The sequence below is a fragment of the Ictidomys tridecemlineatus genome, chromosome 8 (assembly GCF_052094955.1).
Source record: "Ictidomys tridecemlineatus isolate mIctTri1 chromosome 8, mIctTri1.hap1, whole genome shotgun sequence".
Classification (NCBI taxonomy): domain Eukaryota; kingdom Metazoa; phylum Chordata; class Mammalia; order Rodentia; family Sciuridae; genus Ictidomys; species Ictidomys tridecemlineatus.
This window is the reverse complement of record NC_135484.1, coordinates 111,729,464-111,755,382: the sequence shown is the minus strand read 5'-3', so window position 1 is coordinate 111,755,382 and position 25,919 is coordinate 111,729,464. Positions and strand designations below refer to the sequence as shown.

At 52.0% G+C, this 25,919-nt stretch overlaps 1 protein-coding gene across 10 annotated transcripts in view; it reads right to left on the bottom strand.

Moving 5' to 3' along the window:
* Kif6 (kinesin family member 6) overlaps window positions 1–25,919 on the bottom strand; it is a 390,004-nt gene that overhangs the window by 23,221 nt on the left and 340,864 nt on the right. For 9 of the 10 annotated variants that reach the window (XR_013425183.1, XR_013425184.1, XR_013425185.1 and 6 more), the window contains 2 exons: window positions 19,397–19,447; window positions 1,235–1,316 (listed from right to left, as the gene is read on the bottom strand). Coding sequence is in view for 6 of the 10 variants with exons in the window: in XM_040282597.2 (XP_040138531.2) it covers window positions 1,235–1,316; window positions 19,397–19,447 (133 nt within the window). In the remaining 4 variants the exon portion in view is untranslated. The remainder of the gene's footprint in view (window positions 1–1,234; window positions 1,317–19,396; window positions 19,448–25,919) is intronic. The other variant, XM_040282600.2, reaches the window with a different exon arrangement.

Sequence of the window (25,919 nt, the reverse complement as noted above, 5' to 3'; positions counted from 1 at the left end):
AGGATGTCAGGCAAGCACTCTACCAGGGAGCTATCCCCAACCTGTGATCTACTTCTTTTATTGAGCACTTAACTAACAGGGCAGGCATCGCTGTAGGCAGCAAACATATACAAGCTCATTTAAATCCCTGGCACAGATTCAGAACCAGAGGCATGGAGAGGTCAGATAATGTGCTCAGGCAATGTGTTCTAAACACAGAACAAACAGGAAGCCAGGACTTGAACCCAGACAGTCTGGCCTAGAACCACAGTCTGCCATTCTGCTGGTTCATCTTTGTGGTAAGGAACCAGAGTTAAATGTCTGTTGGGGGATATTGGGAATGCTACACCAAATCAGAAATAGTTCACTGGAAACAGTCCAATAGCCGAGCTAATGAGACAATGTGCCTTCGGAGGTGACGCTGAGATTGGAAATGTAGACCGAGGGGATAAGACTGGTGGAATAATGGGATGACATGAGAATAATGGGATTTAGAAAGAAACAGGAAAATAAACAGCAAGGCAGAAGGTGGACAACCGGGGCCTAGACCAAGGGGCTGGAGAGCAATGGCCGTGAGTGTGGAAGGACATTCTGGAAGAAGACAGAGTGCCCAGCTGTCAGGAGTGGCCTGGAGACCAGCACCAGGGGCTTTGTTCTCCTGGGGTGCGTGAGCGCGGCCACAGGTGACAGAGTTTATCAGGGTGATGTCACATCAGCCCAGTGCGGGGTGCTGGGTGGGGACGGTGATGCAATGACTCCATCATCCACTTGAGGCAGGGAAGGGGGCTTGCTCAGTCTCTCCAGACCCTCTCCAGGACAAGGAGGAGCTAGCCGACATGTTGAATGCATATAGAAATGAATGAACTAAGCTGCTTGGTTGGGGTGATGAGGGAGATTCTGTGATGGCCACACGTATGTTTATGCATGGAGATCCGTACAGTATAAATAAAATAATTCTGGGCCCCTAAGAGGCTGTGTGAAAGTGTGAAGGTGTGACTTGGGAGGGAAGCTGCAGAGGAGACCACCATGGTCATATCTCTTGCTGCCTCTAGGTGGCAGCAGTAGACAACACTAGCGGCTTCTGGGGCCAGGGGTGGCTGGTCAGCATCTAACCTCATCGCCCAAATGCAGCACGGTTGTGGCTTCCTGCCCGTTTTGCATTTGGCTGTGGTTCCAGCCCTGGGTGCCTCCAGGTTGTCCTTAAGGCCTAAGGAGGCAGGGGTCAGGCTGTGTATGGCAAAAAAAAAAAGGGCACCTTCTCTTCTCTTCCTCCAGTTGTGATCGCAGTCTGTCTTCCTGGCCTGGTGTCGAGGGAAAGGCCATGTTTTCTGAGACTTCTGTAGAAGGAAGATGTTGGTGGGTTACTCCAAGAGGAAGAAAGGCAGAAGGAAAAGCACGAGATAGAGCCCACGTGCATCCCCAGATGAAAGGGGACCCGTGCTTTCCTCTGTGGCCTCTGGATGGCAATCTCTGATCGCTTCTAGGATTGTCTTCCCTGCTGGTCCCCCTCACCCCCTGCCCAACACCTGTCACTGGAAGGGAATTCTCTCCACCTCTACTAATCCTCTTACTATTGAGCTCAATTATTTCCTCCTGAGTCCTCAGGGAAGATGCAAAACAGAATTTCCTCATCCTCTGAGAAAGAGCCCTCCACACCCCAAGAGTCCTCTCTAAATGGTCACATCTTTCTTTGCACCAATTCTTTGCACCAATTTTCCAGCTTCAGAAGCACGTCTTCTGCTTTCACTTCCCTCTAACGCTTGGTTCTCAAGCCGGATCAGCACAGGTGATGTTCATGTGGAACCAGGGCTGAGGAGGAGCCTTGGCAATGCACCTATGGCATTCAGCAGTGACCAGCGGGGGCTGCATTCCCTGTCCCCCATGCTGACCTCCTGCTCCCACGTGGCTGCCATAGCGGGCCTGGCTGCCTGTTCTGCCTGGTTGCCTGTCGACACCTGGTCCTGTCCTTGTCCAGTGTGTGGGGGCTGTTCATTCTCCTGAAAGTTTATTTATGGTTGTGCTGTACCTCTTAGTCCCAGAGAGGACACCTTAGAAGCCACAGCACCCTGATTTTTATTCCATGGGGGGCAGAATGAGTCCACACAGAATGGTCCCAGTGTTTTCTGGGCATGACCAGACTTAATTCTTATAGGACTTATTTAAGACACGTATTATTCCCATTTCATTGAGAAGGACATTGGGGTTCAAAGAGGTTAAACTGCCCAGGTCATGTGACCAACTTCAGGAAACTGGATCCAGGTTTGTTTTCTGGCAAGGACCTTGGATTAAAAAATTCCTTCTATGACATTTCTCACAGATGGTCATGTGATTTCTGCTCAAATACTTGCAGAGATGGGGAGCTCAGGACCTTGCAGGAGAGCATCCTCCACTGCAGACTGCGCCGTTTCTCTCACTTCAAGCCGAGACCTTCCCTACTGACTTCTTTTCACCTCTACTCTGGTTCTTTGTATCAGCACAGAATGTCCTTCTTCTTAATTTCAACAAGAACAAAATACCACCTGTGTCTGGAGCTTTATCTCAGGCTGGCTCTGCCCGATTCATCATCAGCTGGTTACTTTCTTACTTATCTTACATATGAAGCCTAGGCCTGACTTCACAGAAGAAATAAAAATGGCCAACAAATACATGAAAAAATGCCCAACATCCCTAGCAATTAGAGAAATGCAAATTAAAACTACACTGAGATTTCATCTCACTCTAGTCAGAATGGCAATTATCAGGAATATAAGTAACAATAAAGTAGGCAAGGATGTGGGGAAAAGGCACACTCTTACATTGCTGGTGGGACTGCAAATTGGTGCCACCATTCTGGAAAGCAGTATGGAGATGCCTCAGAAAACTTGGAATAGAACCACCATTTGACCCAGATGTTCCACTCCTCAGTTTATACCCAAAGGACTTAAAAATCAGCATTCTACAGGGACACAGCCACATCAATGTTTATAGCAGCTCAATTCACAATAAATAAGCAGTGGAACCAACCTAGGTGCCCTTCAACAGATGAATGGATAAAGCAAATGTGATCAACAGAATATTACTCAGCCATAAAGAAGAATTAAACTATGGCATTTGCTGGCAAATTGACAGAACTGGAGACTGTCATGCTAAGTGCAATAGGCCAGTCCCCCAAAACCAAATGCCAAATATTCTCTCTGATATGTGGATGATAACACTCAATAAGGTAGAGGGAGGGAAGAATGGAAGTTCATTGGATTAGACAAAGGGGAAGGAAGGGAAGAGAAGGGGATGGGAATGGGAAAGACAGTGGAATGAATCAGAACTTTCTTGTGTTCATAATTAGAATAAGTTAAACTCCTTGAATGTAAACTATGTCAAAATACACTCTGCTGCCACATATATCTAAAGAGGAGAAGGACAAGAAGCCTAGGCCTGGACATGACACTCCACGTAGGTCTGAGAGGTATAGATGAGACAAGGACTCCTCATAACTTTTAAAAATACATGCTCTATATTTCTGTGTGGATGAATCACCAACAGCGACCACGAACTGAGTGCTTTCTACTTACAGGTTCTGGCCAGTCGAACTTGGCTCTGGGCAGATCCTCTACTCAGCTTATTGCTAGTCAAAATTACTTGCTGGGACGGCGTGGCCAATCTCATGCCGTCAGGGCCTTAGTCCAGAGAGGGCCAGAGACAACCCAGGGCCTCCCGGCTGGTATGTGCTGAGCTGGAATTTGAACCCACTTCCCCCCTTGGTTCCAAGCGTTCGGGCCTCGGCAGGCAGGCACCCTCCCCGTCCAGCAGGTCTGTCCCGGGTCCCCTCCTTAAAAGCCTTTATGTTCTTTGAACAGTTGTCCAAGTGCAGCCCCAATTTCCGTGTGATTGTCCTTTTGGTCCCAGCTGCAACCCTTCCTGTTTACAGGGGGTCTAGTTCCCTGAGAGGCCTCGTTCTGTCTCGCCATTATTCTCTTCCCTTTGGCCACTGTAGTAGTGGCTAGCTGTCCCTTTTGTGTCACTGACTCATTGATAAATACACTAAATGAATCACAATCCTGTCCTTTATCTCTCAGCATCTGGCTTCTTCTTTTCTTTGTGTGAAGTGAGTGTCAACTGGCTCACCAAGTGTCTTATCCTGTCATCTAAGTGAAGAGATGCAGATCCCAGGGACCTCCCAGCTGAGGACTACTCTGCCACCCACTGGCCCTGGCGAAGCAGATTGCCTGTCCCCACCACACCTGCGCCCCAAGTCCCCCGAGCTTTGTTCAGATTCCGTGTGCAGGGTGTGTTCAATGCCATGCACATTTGCTGGCCCTGTCCTCTTTGAAAAATCCCAGACCTGATAAGCGGAAGTGAGTACCTGCACATCAAACTAAAAGCAGCGGGACTCTAAGTGGGCGGAATGTTTCCTCTCCTGAAAGCCCAGCAATGGGCCCATCTATGGTCTAGCCTGCTGATAAAGAACTGGGAATGCTCCTTCTCCTTCTCACCCCTTTTGACCTGCACCAGGGCACCCCTGAGCAATTCTGTGAAGCCCTGCTCTCTGGAGCCTGGCTGCAGGTCCTGGCTGTGGGAGGGCAGTGAAGGAGGGGTCTGGATTTGCACAGGGGGCATCTCATCTGTCTGGTGGGGGGCGTCTGGGAGGCCTTGGGAAGGCAGCTTGGAAGGCTGAGGTGGACTGGTCTTCCCTGCGAAGCCTGGGGCAGCCCAACACAAAGGCAGAGCCCCCCTGTGGGAGGGCGCTCTGGCCTCACCAGTGGCCAGCTGTCGCTTCTGTGGACACGCTGCAGGTTCCTGGGTATCTCACAGGGCTGGAAGGGCCTGGAGGGGTGTTGGGGGGTCAGAGCCCGGGCAAGGGCAACATTCTGATGAAGCAGTGAAAAGATAAGGTCAGCTACTGTCTGCGGAGTCGCTGGGCACCTCCCACTCATTGTCACCACTCCACAGTCAGACCTTGTCACTTCTGTTGTGCAGGCGAGCAGATCAAGGCCTAGAGTGACGAGGGGGCAAGACCACGGAGCTACCTGGTGGAAGGGCGGGGCTTTGGACCCAGCCCGGCCATGCATGCACTACTGCACAACTGTTTATTGAGTGTCAACCACATGCCTGTCCCTGTCCAGGATTCTGGAGGGGAGGAAGGACCCAGACCAAGAAAAAAACTGAGTCTACGATATGATGCGGCAGGAGAAGGGTGCTATGAGGAAAGACAAAGCTGGATAAGAACATTCAGGTCAGGCCCGGCGGCCATGCTAGGTAAGGGGGCCGAAGAGCCCTTCTGAGGAGGACATCAGAGACAGGGACATGCATCAAGAGTGGGACCAGCACACAAAAACTAGGGACAGCCTACAGCAGCGAGTGCAAGAGGCCTGGGGTGCAGGCCTTGGAGGTGCAGACCAGCGATGGAGAGAGCGGGAGCTGAGGTCAGCGAGGAGGCGCGACTAGACCTCAAGGACCCGATGGGCTGGGCTGAGGCCTGCGGCTCTGAAAGAGATGACAGGCGCAGGGTCCTGGGGAGAAGAAAGGGTGGATCTGTTCCTTTAGAGCTAAGTCAGGCAGCTTTCTGCTGCTCCAGACAAAGCCACTCCAAACTGGAGAATAGCTAATGCCGTGTGGCGCCAGGATGTGGAGCCCTGTTGAAAGGACTGGGAGAGAAGGCTGGGGCAGGGGACCCTGGGAACCAGAATGAGGGCACAGTGTACCCCCGAGACACAAGCTACCCACGTTGCCAGGACGACCAAGTGGGCCTGTGGCCAGAGGTGATGTTTGCTTAGTGAAGTGCATGGTCACCCCCGGGAGCCAGCCCTGGCTGCTTCTGCTGTTCTTTGTGGCTGAGTTTCAGTCCTCTGTGAAGAGGAATAGGGCTGGGAACTCAGGGAGGCAGACAGAAGCCACCGAGCAAGAATAGAGGGCAGAGCTGCTAAAGGGCATTTGGGCTTTGTAGGTCTCTGTCCCCTCGGGACACGCCTGGGACAGAACCTCCAGTCACCTGGCAGGAGGCACAGGGAGCCCTCCTTTCAAGGACAGGATTCTGGCTGGGACAGCAGCACCAGAGGCCACAGTCCTGCGTGGTCCACAAGGTCACACTGCTAGTCTGTGGGGGCATCGGCTCCAAAGTGACACAAAAGCCAGAAGAAAGGGTTTTGTTTGATGCTGGCGGCTGTAGATCTGAATGTCACCTAAGGGGGAAGCCCTGAGCAGTCAGGGTAACTGACACTCCAAGCCGGCAGGAAGCAGGGTGGGGGACACACAGTCCCAGGCTGACCTCATCTCAGGTCTCAGGTGTTTGGGAACTGGCAATTCAAGGACAAGAGGGGCTCTTGCTGAGAAGGCCCCCTCCCACGGACACAATCCCAGCTGGAAGGCCTCTGAAGCTGCCCTCCCCACTTTCCCAGGCACTCTCCCCCTCCCCCTCCTGCACAGTTGCCCTGTGTCTGCATGTGCACAATCTCATTTCTGTGGTCCAACGGTTCCCAATTGGGGGTGCTCACCAGAATCACTTAAGGAGCTTGTAAAAGCACAGAGACAGCTGGGCCCCACTCCAGACCCACCGAGTTAGAATTTCTCGGGAGGGTCCCCCTGGAGATTCTGATGCCTACCCCTTGTTAAGAACTCGTTGGAGGCTTTGAACCCCTCCAGGGCAGGTCACAGGACCTGCTGAGACTATAGGACCTGCAGCAGTTTTAGGGGGTGGTGTGGGAGCTCGCAGGTCTTCGGTGCCCCTGCCCACCTTCCAGACCCATGGGGGCCACTGTGGTAAGAGGGAAAGGGGGCACAGGGCCTCGCAGGAAGGAACACACTCTGTCAGATGGAGCGGCCTGTGCCTGGCTCTTGCAGGTGCTCCGTGGAATCTGAACCAGGCTATGACGTCCACTGCCACGTGGGTCAGGCTCACGTGTGTCGTCCTATGTGAACCTCCCAGCTCCCACTCCAGGCAGGGAAGTCACCTGCCTGGGAATCTCGCTGCTGACAAGGAGAGCTAGGGTGAGAACCAGCTCTAACTTCAAAGCTGCTGTTTTCTCCTCTGTCAGTGATTCCAGTAATGAGGGAGCCACAGGCAGATCACTGAAGTCTGTGTGGACTCATCTGTGGTGTTTGAAGGTGATACTGCTTTCCATGAACGCCTTGCAGATCTGGGGCCAGGGCTGAGAGAAAGCCTCAATCTCTTTCCCAGGTGCTGGTCTGTGAGAACTGCCCTTTACCGGCCCAAATCCGTGGGCTGTGCCCCAGCCCCACGGGGCATGTGCAGCTTGCCTGCTGGGTATGAGCCCCTCTCTGCCCACCAGAGCCTGCCACTCTTCCAGGTTGGATGGAAGAGCCAGGCCAGCCTGCCCCGTCTCCTTGACCACACTAGGAGTCCTCAGGAAGGCATCGTGGAAATTTCCAACCATGTCCCAACAGCTAAAAGGGACCTTGGGGGCTTCCATAGAGCAAAGGCCATGGGACCCAACATGGCGAGAGCTTGGCCGGAGCCCAGTGTGGGAGGAGGCAGTGAGCTCTGTGGATCTCTGGTGGTAGAGAGGACAGGACCTCAGAGCCAGGGAGGTACCCAGCTCATGGTTCATCTGCTCAGCAGCGCTCTGGGCTTCCTGGGGCCAAGCTCTCACAGAGCTGCAGGTCACTCAGCCTCACCTTGGTGAGGAAGTCGGTGTCTGTCTTCTCAGGGAGATTGATGTGTCAGGAGCTCAATTACCACAACGCTGAGCAGCTCAGAGGCAAGATTCTGGCTCCCCAATCAGACCATTTCCTGCTTAATGGCTCAAATTGACTGTCGCCTGGGGTAAGCACACGCTGATGGGTGCTCAGTGCCACCATCCGTCTTGGTGTTGGCTTTGTGCGACACCTGGGCATGCCCAGACTTCAGGGTACGACGAATAACCCTGCGGACACGTGGCGGTGCCTGATAATTTGCCTCTGTCACAGACGTGGCACTCATGGCCTCTGCTTTCCCCTCTGGGTGAGAGGGCGCTCTCCGAGAGGAGAAATGGCTGTGCTTTAGTACGACCAGGAACAAGCTGCTCAGAGCACACCGCAGGCCCAGGCGGCTCCTTGAAGACCTTCCCTGTCTCTCCCTCCAAGGCCATGCCCTTACAATGGTGGCCTTTCTCCTTTGGCATCTGCTCTTCCTTGCCCACCGTGTTCCTGTGGAAGGCTCAACCATACACTCAGAGGGTCAGCATGCTCGAGGGTCGCCCAGCACCATGGGGGAGACTCTTGGGCCATGCAGGAAAGACATTCCTCGTCTTGCTGCTTGAGGTTGGCTTTGTGGTCACCTTGGCTTAGACGGGAGCGCTCTCCTTCTCGCCTCTCTCCACAGTCCTTTCTCCTGGACCCCCAGATCCTTTCTTCCATGGTAGCCACTCAGAGCCTGGCATGGCGGCCTCGGGCTCCCACCCACAGCACAGCTTCTCTTGCAGGTCCTAGCACCTCTCCTCCCACCCAGGCCCTCACATGGTGACCCCCTCACTCCTTGTCAGATATACTCAGAGTTCTGAGCTCAAAGTACCTTTTAATTCTCCCTCTTGTCACCTCAGCCTCACTGAGTGACCCATGGTGACCACATGTCTCGGTCTGAGTGGCTTTCTAGAGAGATGGCAGTGGGATCCTGGGCATCCCTAAAACTCAGTGACAGCTATAGCCCCTGGACCTGGCCAGCGTGGTGCGTTCTTAGGTCACACCTGCCCCTGGGGGAGGAGAGTCTCTTCTGCATCCGTGAGAGTGAGCTCAGGCCTTTCTCCTGCGAAGACCCTGGATGATGGTGACTGGTGGTTCAGTCAGTTCTCTCCACAGACTTATGAGGGAGATTTCAAGACTTTCAGGAATTGAGCTGAAGACTCTTAATAAAGCTGTCTCCCTCTATGTTTGGAAAACGTATCTAGTGAGCCAATTTGTAAATCAATCTGTTCATTTGGCAACAATTCATCATAAATTTATCATCAATTGGAGTAAAAAGTGAGCTCTGAGACAGATCACCCAGTAGAACTGGCTCATTCGTACAGGGAGACGGCGAGATGTGGCTCAACAGCCCCCACAAGACCACAGGAAAGGGTCAGAGTGAATGTTAGAAGACACTTTTTTAAGAGCTTGCAGTCGGCCTTGAGGCCCCTCCTCCCCCTCCTTGGGGTGCTGTGTGTGGGGTGCTTCCTCTTCCCTCAGAGGCAGCAAGGGGGGCTCGAGAGAGACCCCTCGGAAGGTCTCACGGAAACCCCAGGTTCTGGGGGGTGAGGAGGGCGCAGTGTCTGAGTCCCCTTTGAGAAGTCTGGGGAGCAGGATCTGGCTGGCGGTCTGCCGGGAGGAGATCCTGGTGTCCCCACGGTGTTCCTGTGGCCTGCGCAGGTGGAAGAGTCGGGCGGGGGTCACCCTGAAGCCGTGCTGTGCTGGTGTGGGGGTTCCTGTGTCACGCCTGCCAACGTCTGTGGTGTAATACCCTGTCATGGCCGACTGCAAGCTGCCACAGGATGGTTCTGAGTTCAGACTTGGAAAGAGATGTGTGTTCGGGGCTCATGGGCCGCTGTGTGGGCTCCAGCGCACGGGGTAAGTCCAAGAGCCGTTTTAATTGGGCCCCGTGGGGGAAGTGGAGCCTCGGGAGAAAGAAGCCTGAGGCGGTCCCCAGGACGCTGGGGTGGTGCGCTGGACACGCAGCGGCTTCTCCGAATCCACCCTCTCTGTCCTCCCTGGCCCTGCTGCCTGCCCTGGGAGGCTGGCTGGGGTGACAGCAGGCTTCCTTATCTGCTTTCTGGCTGGGCTCAGCCAAAGGGCATCATCGGCAAGGAAATGGCGGGTGTCTCCCCCCATAGATGTCTGTGCGCGGGGGCCATGAGCTGGAGGTGGCCCGACAGGAGGCCCCAACGCCCGTCCCATTGCCAGGGCCCTTCTGCACAACCCTCTCTGCCTGTTCCAGTAGCTGCTCGCTCCTGGCCCCTCAGGCCCAGGGCAGTCCTGCCTGCTGCAGTGTCTCCCTCTGGGGTGGCCCTTCCTGTGGTCTCCCTGTACTTGGCTCCCGCCTTTGTAAACAGGCCGGTTTTCAACTCTCTCCACAGCACCTCATTGAGTTCTGCCATCTGCTTCCTGTTAGGACCCTGACCATGAAGGTTCTAAGACGGAACAAGGCGCATGCCCTCTGGTCAAGGGACATGCTGGTGACGGACCACCAGAGACTCATGAAAGGACCCCAAAGGAGGAAGAGTTAGCTCTGGCCTCCACCAGAGAGCCAAAGCCATGTCACAACAGCTCCAATCAAAGGAGGTCTTTGCCAACGCCCCTTCTGTCTCCCTGTGTCCTTCTCAGCCCTCTGAGGGACACTGTGCCTTAGCAGGCTGAGGGAGGAAGTGAGTGGAGAGAAGTCCCCACCACCCACCCTGCCCTGTTTCCTCAGGACAGCTGGCTGGGCCAAAGGAGAGAAGTGAGTGAAATCTGAGTTATTCAGAGTGCACTTATCATGAAAAATGCTGATTTTTGTTGTTGTTTGTTTTGTTTGTAATTGAATGACCCACTGAGGTGTGAGGCTGCTCAGTTTCCTCCTGGGGTAGAGGCACTATCCCTCCTTTGAGGGGGATAGTGGAGGAACAATAAAAAGTCACCCTCACGAGCTCTCCCTGGACGGCGCACCATGCCCGTCCACCGTCTGCCGCCAAGGGCCTACTAGGTGTTACAGCGGACCGGGAGGAGACAGCGAGAACTGGCATGTTTTCTGTTTTCACCTTTACATAATATTGTCCTGACATAAATGTAGTGAGGAGAATTAAGATTAATCAGAATTGAATGTAGAGTCACATTTTATCGCCTCTTCTGTCACAGTGATTCCATTAAAACAGTTATTTTGGTTTGATCTCCAAACCCTTGGAATCTAATCCTTTTTGAGTTCTGGGAATTATAAACATTTCAAATACAAAAACGTTCAGAACATGCTATAAATAACATCCCTTGCTAGCTCTTTTTTTTTTTTTGAAAATTTTTTTTTGAGAGAGAGAATTTTAATATTTAATTAAACTTTTGGTGGACACAACATCTTTGTTGGTATGTGGTGCTGAGGATCGAACCCGGGCCTCACGCATGTCAGGCGAGCGCGCTACGGCTTGAGCCACATCCCCAGCTCGTCCCTTACTATCTCTATAAAAACCGAAATACTTTGCCACAGTTGTTTCCGTTTTCATTCCTTAACAAAACGTGGTGGAATTGGTGGACGCCTCTTCTCCCCTCCACAGTCCACCATCATCCAACTGAGGTAACGCCATCCTGATGGGCACGTGGCCTTTGCTCTACGCTCTAAATTCTCACACTATGTTTAATGTCCCTTAAACATTAAAGAGCAACTTCTTGACCAAAGAGGTAGTTCCACAGAAATGCTTATGGGACTGGACACCTGGGCACCTAAGTCTGAGGCATCTTTCTTATTGATGTTATCTTTCACAACAAAGGTAAGATGCTCCCACTCCCCCTAATAAATAGCACTAAAATTTTTGGAATTTACATAAACAGTATCATTCTATACATATCCTTCAGCAATATTCTTCTTTCAATCACTATTGTATTTTTGAGATTTACTCACGTTGCTAGGTGTGGATCTAATTTATTCATTTTAAATTCTCTGTGGTGTTCCATGGCATGAATGTCTTATAGCTACAAGCTCATTTACCCACCCCTGACTGGGGAACCTTTGGGATGTCTCTGTTTCTGTTTTTGTTCATTTGTTTGACCATGTGCTATGATAAGAAGAATGCTGTGATACGTGTATCCTTGGGCAAGTATGTGGCACCTTCTTTTGTTTTGGTACCAGGGATTGAACCCAGGGGACTTGACCACTGAGCCACATCCCCAGCCCTTTTTATTTTTAATTCTGACATAGGGGCTTGCTGAGTTACCTAGAGCCTCACTCAGTTGTTGAGGCTGGCCTTGAACTTGTGATCCTCCCCCCTCAGCCCCCCGAGTTGCTGGGATTACAGGCGTGTGCCACCACATCCAGTGTGTGACACCTTCTTAGGTAAATGTTCCCAGGCATGGACTTCCTTGGATGGTTTCTGTGTCTTTAGCTTTACCCAGAAATTTCCAGATCATCCCCGAGTGGTTGTACGTGGTCTTTAACCACCAGGTTCACTTTCCCTGCTTCTCTTTCTCTTTTCTTATTTGGAGAACCTTGACTAACACACAAACTGGGTGCTCTTATTCCTAAATCACAGTTGCCCTGCAAGACTGGCCCCAGGGCTGACCCAGCCCCCGGGTCTGCAAGGACTCAGTGGGTCTGACGCACTGGGAACTGGGTGGGGAGATGAGGTGGGGACTCCTCACTTCAAGCCTCCATCACGAGCCTGCAAATTTGTCTGAGGACCTTGTGTCACTGAGGCTAGCCCTATGTTCACCAGCAACTGTGGATCGGAAGTGACTAGAGCCTTTGTCCCTGGTCTCACAGACCTGCCTGAATTCTTTTGGAACCAACTCAGACGTCATCTCATTTCTTTGGGGAAGCTGCTTCCTTTACATTCACCTTTTCTGAGGAATCAGCATTCTTACCATTCATTTCTGAGAGGATCAGAACATGGCCGGTCTCTCTGGGCCCTCACGGGTCTGCACGTGTGCCCGCACAGGGCTCCTGCCTGTCTGAGCAGGTCTGGGTTCACAGAGCTCACCCTGCGCTGCCTGAGGGCCGAGGAGGGTTCAGGATCCACGTGCTCTGGTCACAAGTAATGAGTGTGTGCCAGTAGGTTAGGGGACTGTGCTGGGCACTGAAATATCACCGGTCCAGTCACTTTCTTGTACAGATGCTGGAACCCTGGCACAGTCCCCCTTAGCTGCCCGGCATATCCATGATGTATAAAGGCAAATCTGTAGATCTCACTGTTTTTTTCAGTAGACACTTATGGAGCACCTCCTGTGTGCTGATGCTGGGCGTGGTGCTGGGAAAGAAAGCCACTCTGTCCAGTGGGCGTGGGGCGGCCAGGAGACCTCACTGTAGGGGGGTATGCCCAGAGCTCTGTGTGGTCCGTGGGAGCTGGCACAGCTCTGGGAAGGGAAGTTTGGAATCTGCCCTCCAGAGCCACAGGCCTGGGGCTGGGCTGGGTGGCGGGTGCTCTTCCTTCAAACACGAGTTTCATGGCAAAAAGATAAGAGAAGTCGCTTGGATGGATCTGGGTGGGTGAGATCCGGGCCCTACTGCTTGGCCGGGGTTCTGCTCGCTCTCATGCCTGGTGCTGATGGGGACCACCTTCGCCTCACAGAGTCCACTTCACAAACCAGTGCTGGAGGCTCCCCTGCTCTGCCCCAGCAGAGGGCCCCGTCCACCCTGGCACCCCTGGTCAGTTTGCTCTCTCGCACATTGTTGTCCTCAGATGATCTTAGACGATTTTACACCAGATGAGGGGAAGTGGCAACAGGGAGGTTTCTTTGACAGGAACCACAAGAGGTCACTGTAGGAATTCTGTTAGAGGCAAAAGGGCTCCTCAGAATAACACGTGCGTGCGGCAAAGCAGGCGCCGTCCACGTGGGGTCTGTCAGCCTCTACGAGGCCCTGGGGCAGGGGTCTGAGTGTCACCCCCTAACTGCAGGGTTGGGCATGCACACCAGCAGGTGGCCATCCAAGGGCCCCAGGTGCTCTCACAGCCACAACGTCCCCCTCTGGTTCCAGGAGGTCTTTACCCCTGGTCAGTGAGGGGCAGAGAGGGAGGGGAAAGACGGGCATTTAAGAGGCAGTGTTGGTGGGGAATCCTTGGTGCTTTGGAACCTGCCAGTCTCACATGTGTGGCCATTTTCTTTATTAGTCCCTATTAGCAGTTCTGTAACCATGTGTGGAACTGTCCACAGGCAGAGGAAGGGACTGCAGTTGGCTGTTTTCAGGAGCTGGGTCGAGAGCCAAGAGCAGAGCAGGGTGCTGCCTTCCATCCCGCTACCTGTGCTGGCAAGTCTGGGAGCCCCACAGGGCAGTGGCATCCCCCAGGACAAAATGATTGTTCAGCCACTTACTCCAAGGGGCAGGGCCAGGCCCTGATGGAGTGTGAGCAGTGCAGGCCTCCTGGGCAGTCTCACATCCCACGGTGAGTTCCCAGTAGGTCAGTTAGGTGGCCCGGGAGACGGAGGGTCCCCTGGGTGTGAGCTGGAAGTGCGCTCCAGTGGGAAGAACCTGCCCAGGCTGAGGGCAGGTCCAGGCCGTGGTGTAGGTCTGGGGCAGCAGGACTGCTCACTCTCGCTGAGGGACTCACGTGTGTTGTGGCCTCTGTTCTCCTAAATGGCCTTCTTGACCAGGACTTCCTCCTTCACATGTTCAGTGGCTCAGCTGCTGTGAGTGGAATGTCAGATTCCAGGCTCTCAGCGAGATGCCTTCCCTCCACTGTGTCCCTTCACCTGCCCCAGGTCCTTCCCTAACACACACACACACACACACACACACACACACAGACACACACACACACGCCACATACACACCACACATGCCAACACATATATACATAAACACCTCAACACCCCCCCCCACATATGTGCCACACACCCAAGTACGTATTACATGCACATGACACACAGAGATGTGCATTATACCTATACCCCCACACCAGATACCTCCCACCAGTCCACCTCCCCAACCCCCAACCACTCCACACTCTTCTCTGGGGTTCTGAACCTTGTCCATCTCTGAGACTCAGCCCAGGTCCAAGGTGTTGGTGACAAGCCCCAGGGGCCATTCTTTGTGGTCCATTCCAAAATTGATGGCTGGTCCCTCTCACCTGACACATTTCAAATGCTGCTTGGGAGTGTGATGTGTCTTTAAAATCTTCACTATAGGCATTTGTTAGAGTTTTGATTGTGAACTGAACAAGATGCAGTCTCTGATAACTATTGCTCAGAGAGCGATTTAAGAGAGAAAGGCCACAGCCCACATTCCTGGTGCTGGATTCTTCCAGTTTCATTCCTGCTATGTGTGACCATCAGAAAGCAGAGTACCTGGGTCATATTATCTCAGTTGCTCTCATAAACGTTTCCATGAGTTATGCTTTAATGTCAGGCCTCTAGCTTTTATCGAGGGTCGATACGAGAATCATCTGGTCGAACAACATTTTGGTAGCTTTTGTAAAACTGCAGCTGAAGACATCGTTCACTGTGTCACTCAGTGTCCTTTACACAAGGATCCACACGATAAATTCTGGCTTGTGTTTAGTTCCAGGAAGAAATTCTATTTCTGCAGATAAATTAGTCAGTATGCTTCCTGCTGTCAGAAAATGAAAGCTCTGTAACTCTGGGTGCTTCACTTCTTGCTTAGCGGCTAGACGAGGGAGAGGCAAATTTATTGCCTGTGTGTGTAATTTGCTCAGCGGTGGGGTCCAAAAGCACATACTCCTTCTACTTCTTTTAAATGGACTTATTTTATTTTATGTTCAAATGTCTCATTGTACTTTTGCGAGATGTGTGAGTCTGGAAGCCATCTGGGGAAGCATTCATTTGCCCACTGATTTGACCAATTTATTGCTCGTTTTGGCTGCTGGGGATACAAAGATGAATTCGGCTGCACCCAGTTTTTAAGAAGCTCACATTTTAGTGTTCAGAAAAGCTATGGGAATAAATAATGGCAAAACAAGCTGGTGCACTAAGAGATGTTTGAGGCCAGGGGAAGAGCAGCCGTGGGAGGCGGGGTCACAGAAGGCTTCACGGAGGGGTCAAGGCCAAACTGGTTTTGCTGTGCTAGTGGGAAGAGGATAGTGAATAGAGGAGTACATGTTTCTGAATCTGAAATTTGAAAAGGGAGCTCTTGTATCTATCTGTCTCTCTCTCTCTCTATCTATCTATCTATCTATCTATCTATTTATTGTGTATGTCCCCTCACTTTGGTTAGGTTGGAAATTCTAGGAGGGCCCCACTGGATCTGTGCCCCTCTGTGGGCTCCAGTATGCTGGGCAAGGTGCCCAGGGCAGGTGCAGTGTGGTAGCTGGACAGAGACTCAGAACCAGGCTGCTTGGCTTTGTATTCTGAGCCGAGCAGAGTTAGGCAGGTTTGCTTAACTCCTCTGGGCCTTAGCTGTGAAGGAGATAATAATGATGTCTACCTCATGGGGATGTTATGAACATTAAAGAAAATACACTTAGAGAAATTATACACATGCCCAGCTCATGGTAAAATACTCAGGAACGCATCTGCATTATTAACAATCCTTTATCGTTTAGGGTAGCTGGGAAGACCGAGTGGCACGCACACGCTGGAGTTCAGCAAAGCCCTCTGGACTGTCCTTTACCAGTGATGCCTGCACTAAAACACCGTTGTTTTATTGTCTCCTGAAGGAGTGTGTGGGAGCCAGTCTCTCCAAGTCCTCAGTCACTTGTGTTTGTGGATGATGCCCTTAGAACTGGTCACTGATCTGACTCTTCAATCCCCAGCTCTAGCTCTCAGACCTAGGGAGCCTACAGGGCCGGAGCTTCTCCTGCCTTATTTCTATCTTCATTCATTGCCCTGTCCACTGCTTTTCAAAAAGACTGGGGTTGGTAGATGTTTATAATTCCTGATGTTCCTCAGGCAGGTGGTAAACAGAAAGCCATGGTCTGGACTTTCAGCCAGAAAAGGAGTAGAAATCCTTATAAAACCGTGTGTGTGTGTGTGTGTGTGTGTGTGTGTGTGTGTGTGTGCACACGCGCATATACACTGCACATACAACTGGCCTCGAGAGGGGTACTTGTCTGTTTGCCAGTGGTGTGGTTGTATTAAATAGCTGCTCTCAAAAAACAACAACAACAACAAAAAACGCCTGGTTTGCTGGGCACCAAAGCACATGCCTGCAATCCCAGTGTCTCAAGAGGCCGAGGCAGGAGGATCGCTGAGTTCAAAGCCAGTCTCAGAAAAAGTGAGGTGCTAAGCAACTCGGTGATACCCTGTATCTAAATAAAATACAAAATAGGGCTGGGGACGTGGCTCTGTGGTCAAGTTATCCTGAATTCAATCCCCAGTACCCCTCCCCCCATAAAAGGCTGGGTTTTTTAACAATTTATCGCCAATTTCTTTGGTGTAAATTCTCCACCATGTCTGATTTCAAGCTCCCAGTGTGATGTCACTAATGTAGACTTGAGAAGACGTGCTCAGCAGCATACAATCATCTAATCTCTTCAGTACACTTTATAGTGGATGCAGGTAATTCAAATGTTGTAAATTAATTAATGAATCTTTTGTTTAAAGATTACTTTTGTTTAAAAATAAAATTCATTAAATTCTAAGCATACAGAATTTGATTTTAAAACGCCTCCCCAAGTTCCTGCAACATTAACATCTTGGTCTAAGGTATGAGATGACTGACTGCCCCTCGCGACCTCTTGTGGATGCATGGAGCCTCCGACAGCACCACTAGGTCTTTGTTCCTTTGGGGTTCGCCATTGCCTTTGTACCTATTTCCATGGGCGCGCATCTGCTTTTACACAGAGACATGTTCCTATGCAAAATAGGTGGGAAAACCTTATCTGCTCAGGTTTATTTATTTCCCCCAAACCAACCGCACCTACACGGATACTTAGGAGCAGGCAGGTGGGGAAAAGAAAGAGAGAGAGAGAATAACAGGGGCATATTTAAAACCGAGGGAGAGGGAAACTGAAGAGATAGGCAAGGAAATGGAGCCAAAAGGACAGAAGAGAGCAGGACAAAGGAGCGGATGGGGCACGACGCATCCAGTCCCTTTGCATCTGAAGCCCACATGTGAGGGAGCTGCAGGGGTACTGTCCCTACTGTCGTTGTCGCCCAGGCCTGCGGCAGGGTCAGTCTGGAAGCCCTGTAAACAGTCTGGGGTGTCCAGGTTCCGCTCCACCAGAGGAACCTGCTGCTCGCAGTCACCTGGGACGCATGCGCACTGGCGGCCCAGACTTGCCCCAGACAGGCTCCCAGGAGCCTGGACAGCGACCCGGCTGTTGGTCTCACAATGGCGGCTGGGGGATGTGAACACCTCTTCTCTAATTGGGTTAGTGTGCTTTTTAAAAAAATAGGCATTTCCAAAGCTCTTAATTAAACCTCCGGCCAGGCTGCTTTCTGTTTGAAGTTTGCTGATGGCTTCAGGCAGAGCTGGGCCCCCGCTGACCCTGGCACCTGCCACAGTTGAGAAGTCTCCAGGGACATGAGCGGGGAACAAGGGCCTGCGGTTGCGACTGAGAACATGCTGCGGTGTTCCAAAGGCCTGGGAGTGTCTGTCCCTGCTGGACGGGTCAGGTCAGGGAGGGCCTGGGCTGGGGAGCAGAGAGGACAGAATAGCTCTTGCCCTGAAAGTCACAGGAATGGCTTGCCAGGCCCCCGGAGCCAGTGGCATTTTTCACATCATGATGTCTCGCAAGCCAGGGTCATGAAGGCTAGAGGACAGGCTGGAGTTTTGAGGGCCCGATGGCAGCTCTAGGGGCGGACTCCACATCCAGGGGCCTGCCCAGGGTGAGCAGGGCAGGGCTTGGAGCCCAGGGGGTCCACTTGACAACTCTTCCAGCAGAGGTCATTGAGCCTGCCCGGGACCAGCTCAACCAGCTATTAGCCCAGGACAGCTGGCCAAGGCACTGAGCAGAGAGTCAGTCCTGAGGTGCAGGCCCCTGGCCACGGGCCGGGGGGCAGGTCGTCTGAGCCCTCAGTGCCAGGCTCAGCCGTGGGAGCATGGAGCACCAACCAGTGTGGCTTGGGCTTGCTGCTCCTGCCTCTGGTGTAGTCAGTTGTTATTCCACATTATCATTATTCGTACTTCTGAAAGGCAGTGACCCATCTCCCTCAGCGTCCAAGTTACTAGGGTCCACGGGGCCAGTACTCATACATTCAGGACTCTGTCCCATTTCCCTGCTGTCAGCCCTGGGCGCTGGATTTCTCTAGCTGCAGGTCACTGCAGGGTCCAGGCCACCTCCAGGGGAGACGAGAGGCTGGGCCCCGGCTAGGTGGGGAGGGCAGGACCCCTGCTCTACCAGCCTGCTGGAGAGCTGCACGGTCCCTGGGTGACTTCCTTGGGTCACATGTCAAAAGGCGGCGCTTTCTACAGATGCTCGCTGGTGAGAGGGTGTGAAGGGCCTCTTGGAATGTGACCTACGGGTCTAGTGTCTGCACGTCAGTGTGCTGAGGTCCCAATCGCTGGAACTCACTGGACACTGGACGCCGGGGTGGGGGTGGCAGAATCTCCTTCACCTGTCAAATGCACCTCTCTTTCTGGACTTGTGAGGATGGAAGGGGACAGTGCACATCAGGTTGCTGCAGACGGGCCACTGTTCCATTATTCATTGTCATTGATGGGGTTAGAAGTGGTTCTAGAAAGCTCAGAGAAGGACCCGGATGTAGGGGGTGGACACAGGGGATGTGGGTGGGAGGGGCCCGCAGCATGAGACGAGTCTGGAAGGTAGGGGGAGGAGAGCAGGGGTGGGAGTGAGGGGCACCTGGGAGCCACGCCCACAGCAACCCTGGCTTCCCTCCCCTGCAGGGCCCTGCTCGGTCTCCACCCCCACCTCCCTCCCCGCGGCCTTTGCTCTGTACTCACCTAGAGCCACCTGCTGTATGTGCCGCCGGGTGATCTCCTCCTTCAGGTGACCTGTCAGAGACAGAGTGAGTCACTAACGGGTCTCCAGTGGGCCGCAGGAAGACCTGCCTCAGGAGCATGTGGCCAGCTAAGCGGGGAATGAAAGGTACAGATGCAAGGAGACAGAAGCAGGCACACCTTCCAAGGAGAGCCCCAAACCCCATTTATGTCCTGGGTTGTGCTGAAAGAAATGCTGCCAGGGCAGGCACTGGCTTGTCAACACCAATATACTCCTCACCCTTGGACTCAATCACAGGGCTCATTTGTCATCTGTCATAACTCATAACCTTTGCTAGGGCCTTACTCTCTTAAATAGTTCTTTTTGTCTGTTATTAATAAAGGGGGAGGCAGGATTTGGTCTTTCAATAATTTATCCTCTTCATTCTTTAAGTGATATGAAACTGTGTCAAATTAAAAAAAGAGTAGTTTTAATTGACTGTTTTTAATCTTAACAGTTGATTAGTAGGTATAAAGTCACATAATTTTAGGTTGCATCAATAAAGCTATAGTGGCTTGAACAAGGGAGGTGATATTCCATTGTATTCTGCAGTCTTGAGATCACAGTTGGTATTTGTTCTGGGAGCTTCCTTCACAAGAAGAATCGAAGGATGGGTGACTAGGATAGTTGAGAGATCTGAAATTATGCCATTTGAGAAACATTTGAGGTAACCTGAGATATTTGGAGGGAGAAGAAAGGTTAGAGGGAAAGGAGGCAGAGAGGTAATGGCTGTCTTTGGATAACTGTATGCTGTCATATGGATGAAGGAACAGATTTATTTTGTCTTCCTCCTGAGGGCAGAAGTCAAATCAAACAAAGGCAGACTTTGGGGCTCAAACAGAAGGCAGAGAGCTCACAATGAGCACTGTTTCAAAATGGATTAAGTTGTCTCAAATGGATTAAATCTCCCGGCACCGCAGCCAGCTGCTTCTGGAAGGTGCTGGCGCAGAGGCTGGGTGATCATCGGAAGGACGTCCTGCCCCGGGGAGGAGCGGGGCTGCTGGCCACCAGGCCACCTTCGTCCCACCCTCCCCTGATTTCAGGTTGAGGGTGGCCGACAGCACCTGGCCTGCTTGTGTCTGGGTGCAGCCTGCGTGTTGGGATGTCAGTGCTGTCTGCGTCACACGGCCCCCACGGAGGGTGACGAGCCCCGGGGGATTCCGGGACCCCCTTGTCTGATATATTTCTTTCCTCAGGTGAAGTACATGGTACAGCTCCGAGGCTGCAGCTGGACCCAGGAGCTAGACCCTGAGCAGACAGAGGAGGGGTCACGGGAGACCTGTCACTCACAAGGGCCAGGACACTGCCAGGACAGCATGATGGGAGGGAAGGCAGAGGTCACGCCTCCCAACTTCCCAGCTGATTCAGTATCCTCTGCAGAATGAGGTGGCCTCTCCCCTGCCTGTGGGTCCAGCCCGTCCCACTGAGGAAGGTGTCCAGGCGGGCTCTGTCCTGCCGAGTGTCACCTGCTTGCCTGTGACTTTCAGTTATTGGGCTGCTCAGTCCTCTGCACCAGCACAGAAAGGACGGTCCCTCGCTGGCAGGGACAGCCCTTCCCCCAGCTCAGGACACCACGCTTTCTGTGCTTCGTTTGCTTTGGTTTCTTGGTTTCTTTGGCTGTGGTGGTGCTGAGGGGGACCGGGCCTGTGCGTGCCGGGCAAGACCTCTGCTACCCACGACACCCCACTTCCTCCCTGCTGAGCCTTCCCAGTCCCCCGGGGGGCCCTCAGAGGCCACTGCCTCAGCACATCGCCATGGGGGAGGGCTTGGGTCCCTGCATGTCTGCCCCTTGCCTTCCATGTGTCCCCCCTGGGGAGGAAACTGCAGGAGAGGAAGCCTGAGCAATGACTGTCCCTAATTCTAGGTGGGGAAGCGCAGGGGCTTCAGGGGAGCTTGAGGGGAGCTGGGGAGGGGAGGCCTGGCTGGGTGGAGAATACTGGCGAGCCTGAGGTCACCATGAAAATGACCTGACACTGGGCCAGCCACAGCCACAGCTGGGATCTCCCGGCACTGTGTGCGACGTGGCCTTGACTGTCCCCGTCAGTGGAGTGAAGCAGCGGGGGAGCACAAGGATGGTGCTGGCCGAGGCTCCGGTCAGTGGCTGGGCTCTCAGGAAGCCTGGCGCGTGCGCACTCCCAGTGCAAGGAGATGCAACCGCGGCAAATGCAACACACCCCGAGAGACCTCTGGGTTCAGCGCGGGGCACGGAGCTGCTCTCTTCTCCACCACGTGCACAGCTCAGGCCTCGACCCCTGCTTGTGCCTGGATGTCTGGTACAGGCACCTCACCCTCGGCCACTCCCATGCCTGGGAACTGCCCTCCGGCCAGCCAGGGAGTGACTTGCTCCTTTAACATACATGCTGGGCTCCTTCTGCCCTGGAAAGCTGCCTCCAACGGTGGGCCTCCAACCTCAGCCTTGCACACAGTAGGTGTTCAACCTCCCCAGTCACCACTTCCTTGCTCCTGGGGAGCTCCTTCCCCCAGGCCCTGGGGAAGCTGCGTTGGGATGAGGGGTCGAGGGTTCTCCACAGCCCCTGCTCAGTCATGTACATAAGGGGGGATTTTAACCAGGACTGAGAGTTCTAGAAAGTCCTCAAACTTAAATACTTATTCTTAGAATCAGGAGGCACCCCTAGGGGCCGAAGCTGGGTCTTTATGATGCCGCATGTTGCTGAACGCAGCTCTGAACCCGCAGCCACACTCAGCTTTGGTGAATGGACTCGCATTTGCCCCTCTGCCCCCATGGCAATTTTTTGGAGATCTCCCCAAACAAGCTTCCCAAAATAGCCATGTGGCCGATGTCTAATTGCGTTTTCCAGCAGAGCCATCCATCAAGTGAAGATAGCAGTGTCTGTAATCTGCTGGATCTTGCAGCTCCACGGGTTTTGGCAAAAGCAGGGGTTGAGGGGGATTGCAGAATCCACTGAGCATGCAGCTTGCTGTCATTACCACCGTGATAAATTTGCTGGTTTTGGCCTGGGTTCCTGGACACATCCCCATCCAGAGGTATGGAAAAGAGATGAAACGGAAACAGAACTCCCAGCCCGAGGCAGGAGACAGTCTAGGAGGGAAGCAGGGAGCCTGAATCAGGGTCAAACCCAAAGGGGGAGGGCAGGGCAGGAAAGCGCACAGAGGAGAATGTTGGTAGTTAGCGACTTAAACAGTACCTACTGGTAACACCTTCTCTCCCTTTCTGTCCGTTAATTGTTGGAGTGGGTGGCAGTGAGGGCGGAAAGGTACTCTGTGCCTGCAACCATTCATAGGAGGTATTTGGCCCTGAAAGCAGCCACACGCAGGGCCTGTTCTCTGTTACAAACTCTGTACAAAATCTGCACAACTGATTTGAACATGGATAATTGGTTTTTTTTTGGTTACAACAATTTTCCTTAATGCTTCACACTTTGTTTTGCATGCATAGTAGTTTGAGATTATTCATGAAATGAAAGCTGCTTGGCCAGGCCAGAGGACAGCAAGCCATTTATGACCCCTGACAGGGCTGTTGCAGGCTGCTTCTGAGATGTCTGTGACGCTGTGCCTGTTGAGGATGCTCATGTTGCTATCAAGCAATAAACATTTATTACTCATCTACTATATGTTAAGCACTATGTCCTAAGTACTGTAGAATATACAAATTAAGAGAAAATTCTATCCTAGCCAAAAAAACAAAAAGTAGCACAATACAGGGATCGGCAAATAGGTGACTTGCATGCCCTTGCTTTTAGACTCTGGACCTATGGCTGACCTTGCTCCCTGTCATGGTTGCTGTATTAGGTTGTTGTGTTACTATAATAAAACACCTGAGGCAAGCTAACTTAACAAGAGGTTTATTTAGCTCACGGTTTTGGAGGATGAAGTACAAACAGCACAGTTCAGGTTCTTGTAAGGGCCCCACTCAGCTGTGTCACCTCAAGGCAATGGTGGGAGGAAGAGATCACATCACCAAAGAGGAAGCCAGAGTCCCACAGTCCCTGAAAGGGCATGCCCCCAGTGACCTAAGGCCCTCCCAACAGGCCTCACCCCTTGTGGGTCCCACCTTCTAACATTGCCACGTTGAAGACCAAGTTTCCAACACGTGAACTTTCAGAGGCACATGTACACCACGTCCAGACCATAGCAACTGGTTTGTTTTTCTGCTGAGTCTGAGCTTGGCTCTTCAACGCAGCATAGAACCAATCACTTGGAGTTGGACTTGGGATGAAGCAAACCCCTTTGCCCTTTTGGTTATATCAGAAAGTAATGGCACATTTGGAGACAGCCAGAGTTGCGTTCAGATCCTAACTCGCTACTTCTTAATTGGGTGGCCTACTTAGTATCTCAAAGCCTCCATTTAATCATTTGAAAAATGAGAATGATAACATAACTGCAATAATACCTGCTTTTAAGGGACAATGCACTGGTATAATATTCTCTGCTAGTTTTAGGTTGAGACCCTTTCAGGCGGATTGAAAGGACACCACATTACTCAGGTTGCTGAACTACGAGAGCAGCCGCAGAGGCGAGTTTTCAGGAGGGAAGGGTGGCTTAGGAAAGGCAGCTATCAGAGGTGAGATTCAGAGCAGGGTGCTGAGAAAGGTGCTCAGCCAGAGCTAACTGCTGGGACAAGGCGCAGAAGAAGGTCAGCCGTGCACTAGCTGGGGCCAGGCGCTGGAGGGACCGCTGCAAGGGGGAGCAGAGCTGGGGCAGGGAGCTCCTATTCTGGGGTCCTAGGTGATTACTGGGGACTCTGGGTCCAGGTGACACCTCGTCTTCTGTTCAACTATACTCCTGTAGTATCCCAGTAAGCTCAAGTTAAAATCAACGTCAGTAGTTAGAGCTGGGGTGCGCAGAGAACACCCAGACCTCCTGCCTGAGGGCCTCTTTGAAATGGGAGGTCCAGTTAGAGGTTCTGAATGCCGAGTGTTGATTTCAGGGATGACTTAGAAAAGCCAGTCTTTTTTTTTTTTTTTTGTACTAACACAGAGGATCTGTGATAACCAAAACGTTAGATCCCTAAAGGATGTTTGTAGGGCTGTTTGTAAAAATAATGGGCCTGGAATAAATTAAGTGTGTAATCCTTAGATGGATTTCCAACTAACAGGAGTATAAATCCTTTGAAGGCTTAAAACCAGACAATTCACCTCCTCCTTGCTAATATATATTCCATCAGGCTTTATTCAAACGTGTTGGTCTAATTTGAAAATCTGTTGAGGCAGGAACCACCTCTTCCCACTTTATTTTATGGTGGATAAAATAAAAAGAGAGTATCAAGAAGGACATAGCTGGCTTAGATGACAAGACATATTTCTGGAGTCTGGAAACAGACAGAAACACAGAAGAGTGAGCGGAGCCAAGCCTTGAGCTCGCAGGGCTTCGTGGTTCCAGAAGCAGGAAGGTGACCCAGAGTGCACCGTGCAAAACCGGGTGAGAGCCAGGCGCTGCTGGGCTGGGGGCCCGGGACTCCCCCTCCAACCTAGGGTGAAGGGGCCGAGGCAAGAAGGAGCTCCAGACGCTCCTTGGGCTCTGGTTCCCATCGCACAGCCTGCCCAAGGCGGCCCAAGGGCACAGACCCAGCCCCTCTTGGTTGCTAAGCCAAGCTGCTTGCACAGTCCCTGACCAGACCTGCCACATCCCCAGGACTGCCCTGGAGTAGGAACTGTTAGAGCTGGTTCTAGATCAGGGGCCTAGAGGGTCTGTCAGGCGGCGAGGACTGAGAGCAGAGAGAAAGAAAGGAAGAGAAATAAATAAGACGGGTTTCAGTACAAATGGGCCTGCTCTCCAAAATGACAAAATATAGGAATAAAAGATAATGCTAAAAAAAAAGATAGTAAAGTCAGTGTTTGGAATGTGAATGAGTTACAAATGGATGTCATTTTCTGGATAGGTAGATAAAGACATTTATTGATGTTGAAACACCGAAGGCTGAGTTAATCTTACTCTTCAGCTCAGGGTACACCTTCCTAATCAGTTTGTATAAAACTTGTATATGCATGCATCTGTATCTACAAAATGCACACCACATAGGCATGCATGTGCACACACAGACACACGACACACCTGTGTATAGATACATGAGCATGTGTGGTATGTGTATATCTATGTACATACATGCACACACATATCTGAGCACACATGTATATTGTATGCATGTGTTTGTGTGTGTATTTATTTTTATCCCCCAGCCTCACGTCCTGTGCCCTGTTCTCATTCTCCTCTTCTGATAGGATACTGTACTGATAGATTTGACGTATACTGTATCTTGTATGTGAACTTACAGTTTGTGTCGAGGCTTTCTGGGTAATTTTTAATCTATGAAAGTAATATTGTATTACGGATCTCATTCTGTTTCTTACCAATGGGTTGGTACCATGTTTTTGACAGTCACCCATTTTCTGTATGTCACTTGGCTCCCCATTTCTCACTGCCACATACACTCCACAGTATACCCCTCCACGTTCTACTTCCACTCCTGGGAGCTGAACAGCGGGGTGGTTCCCCGCCGGCCTCGCT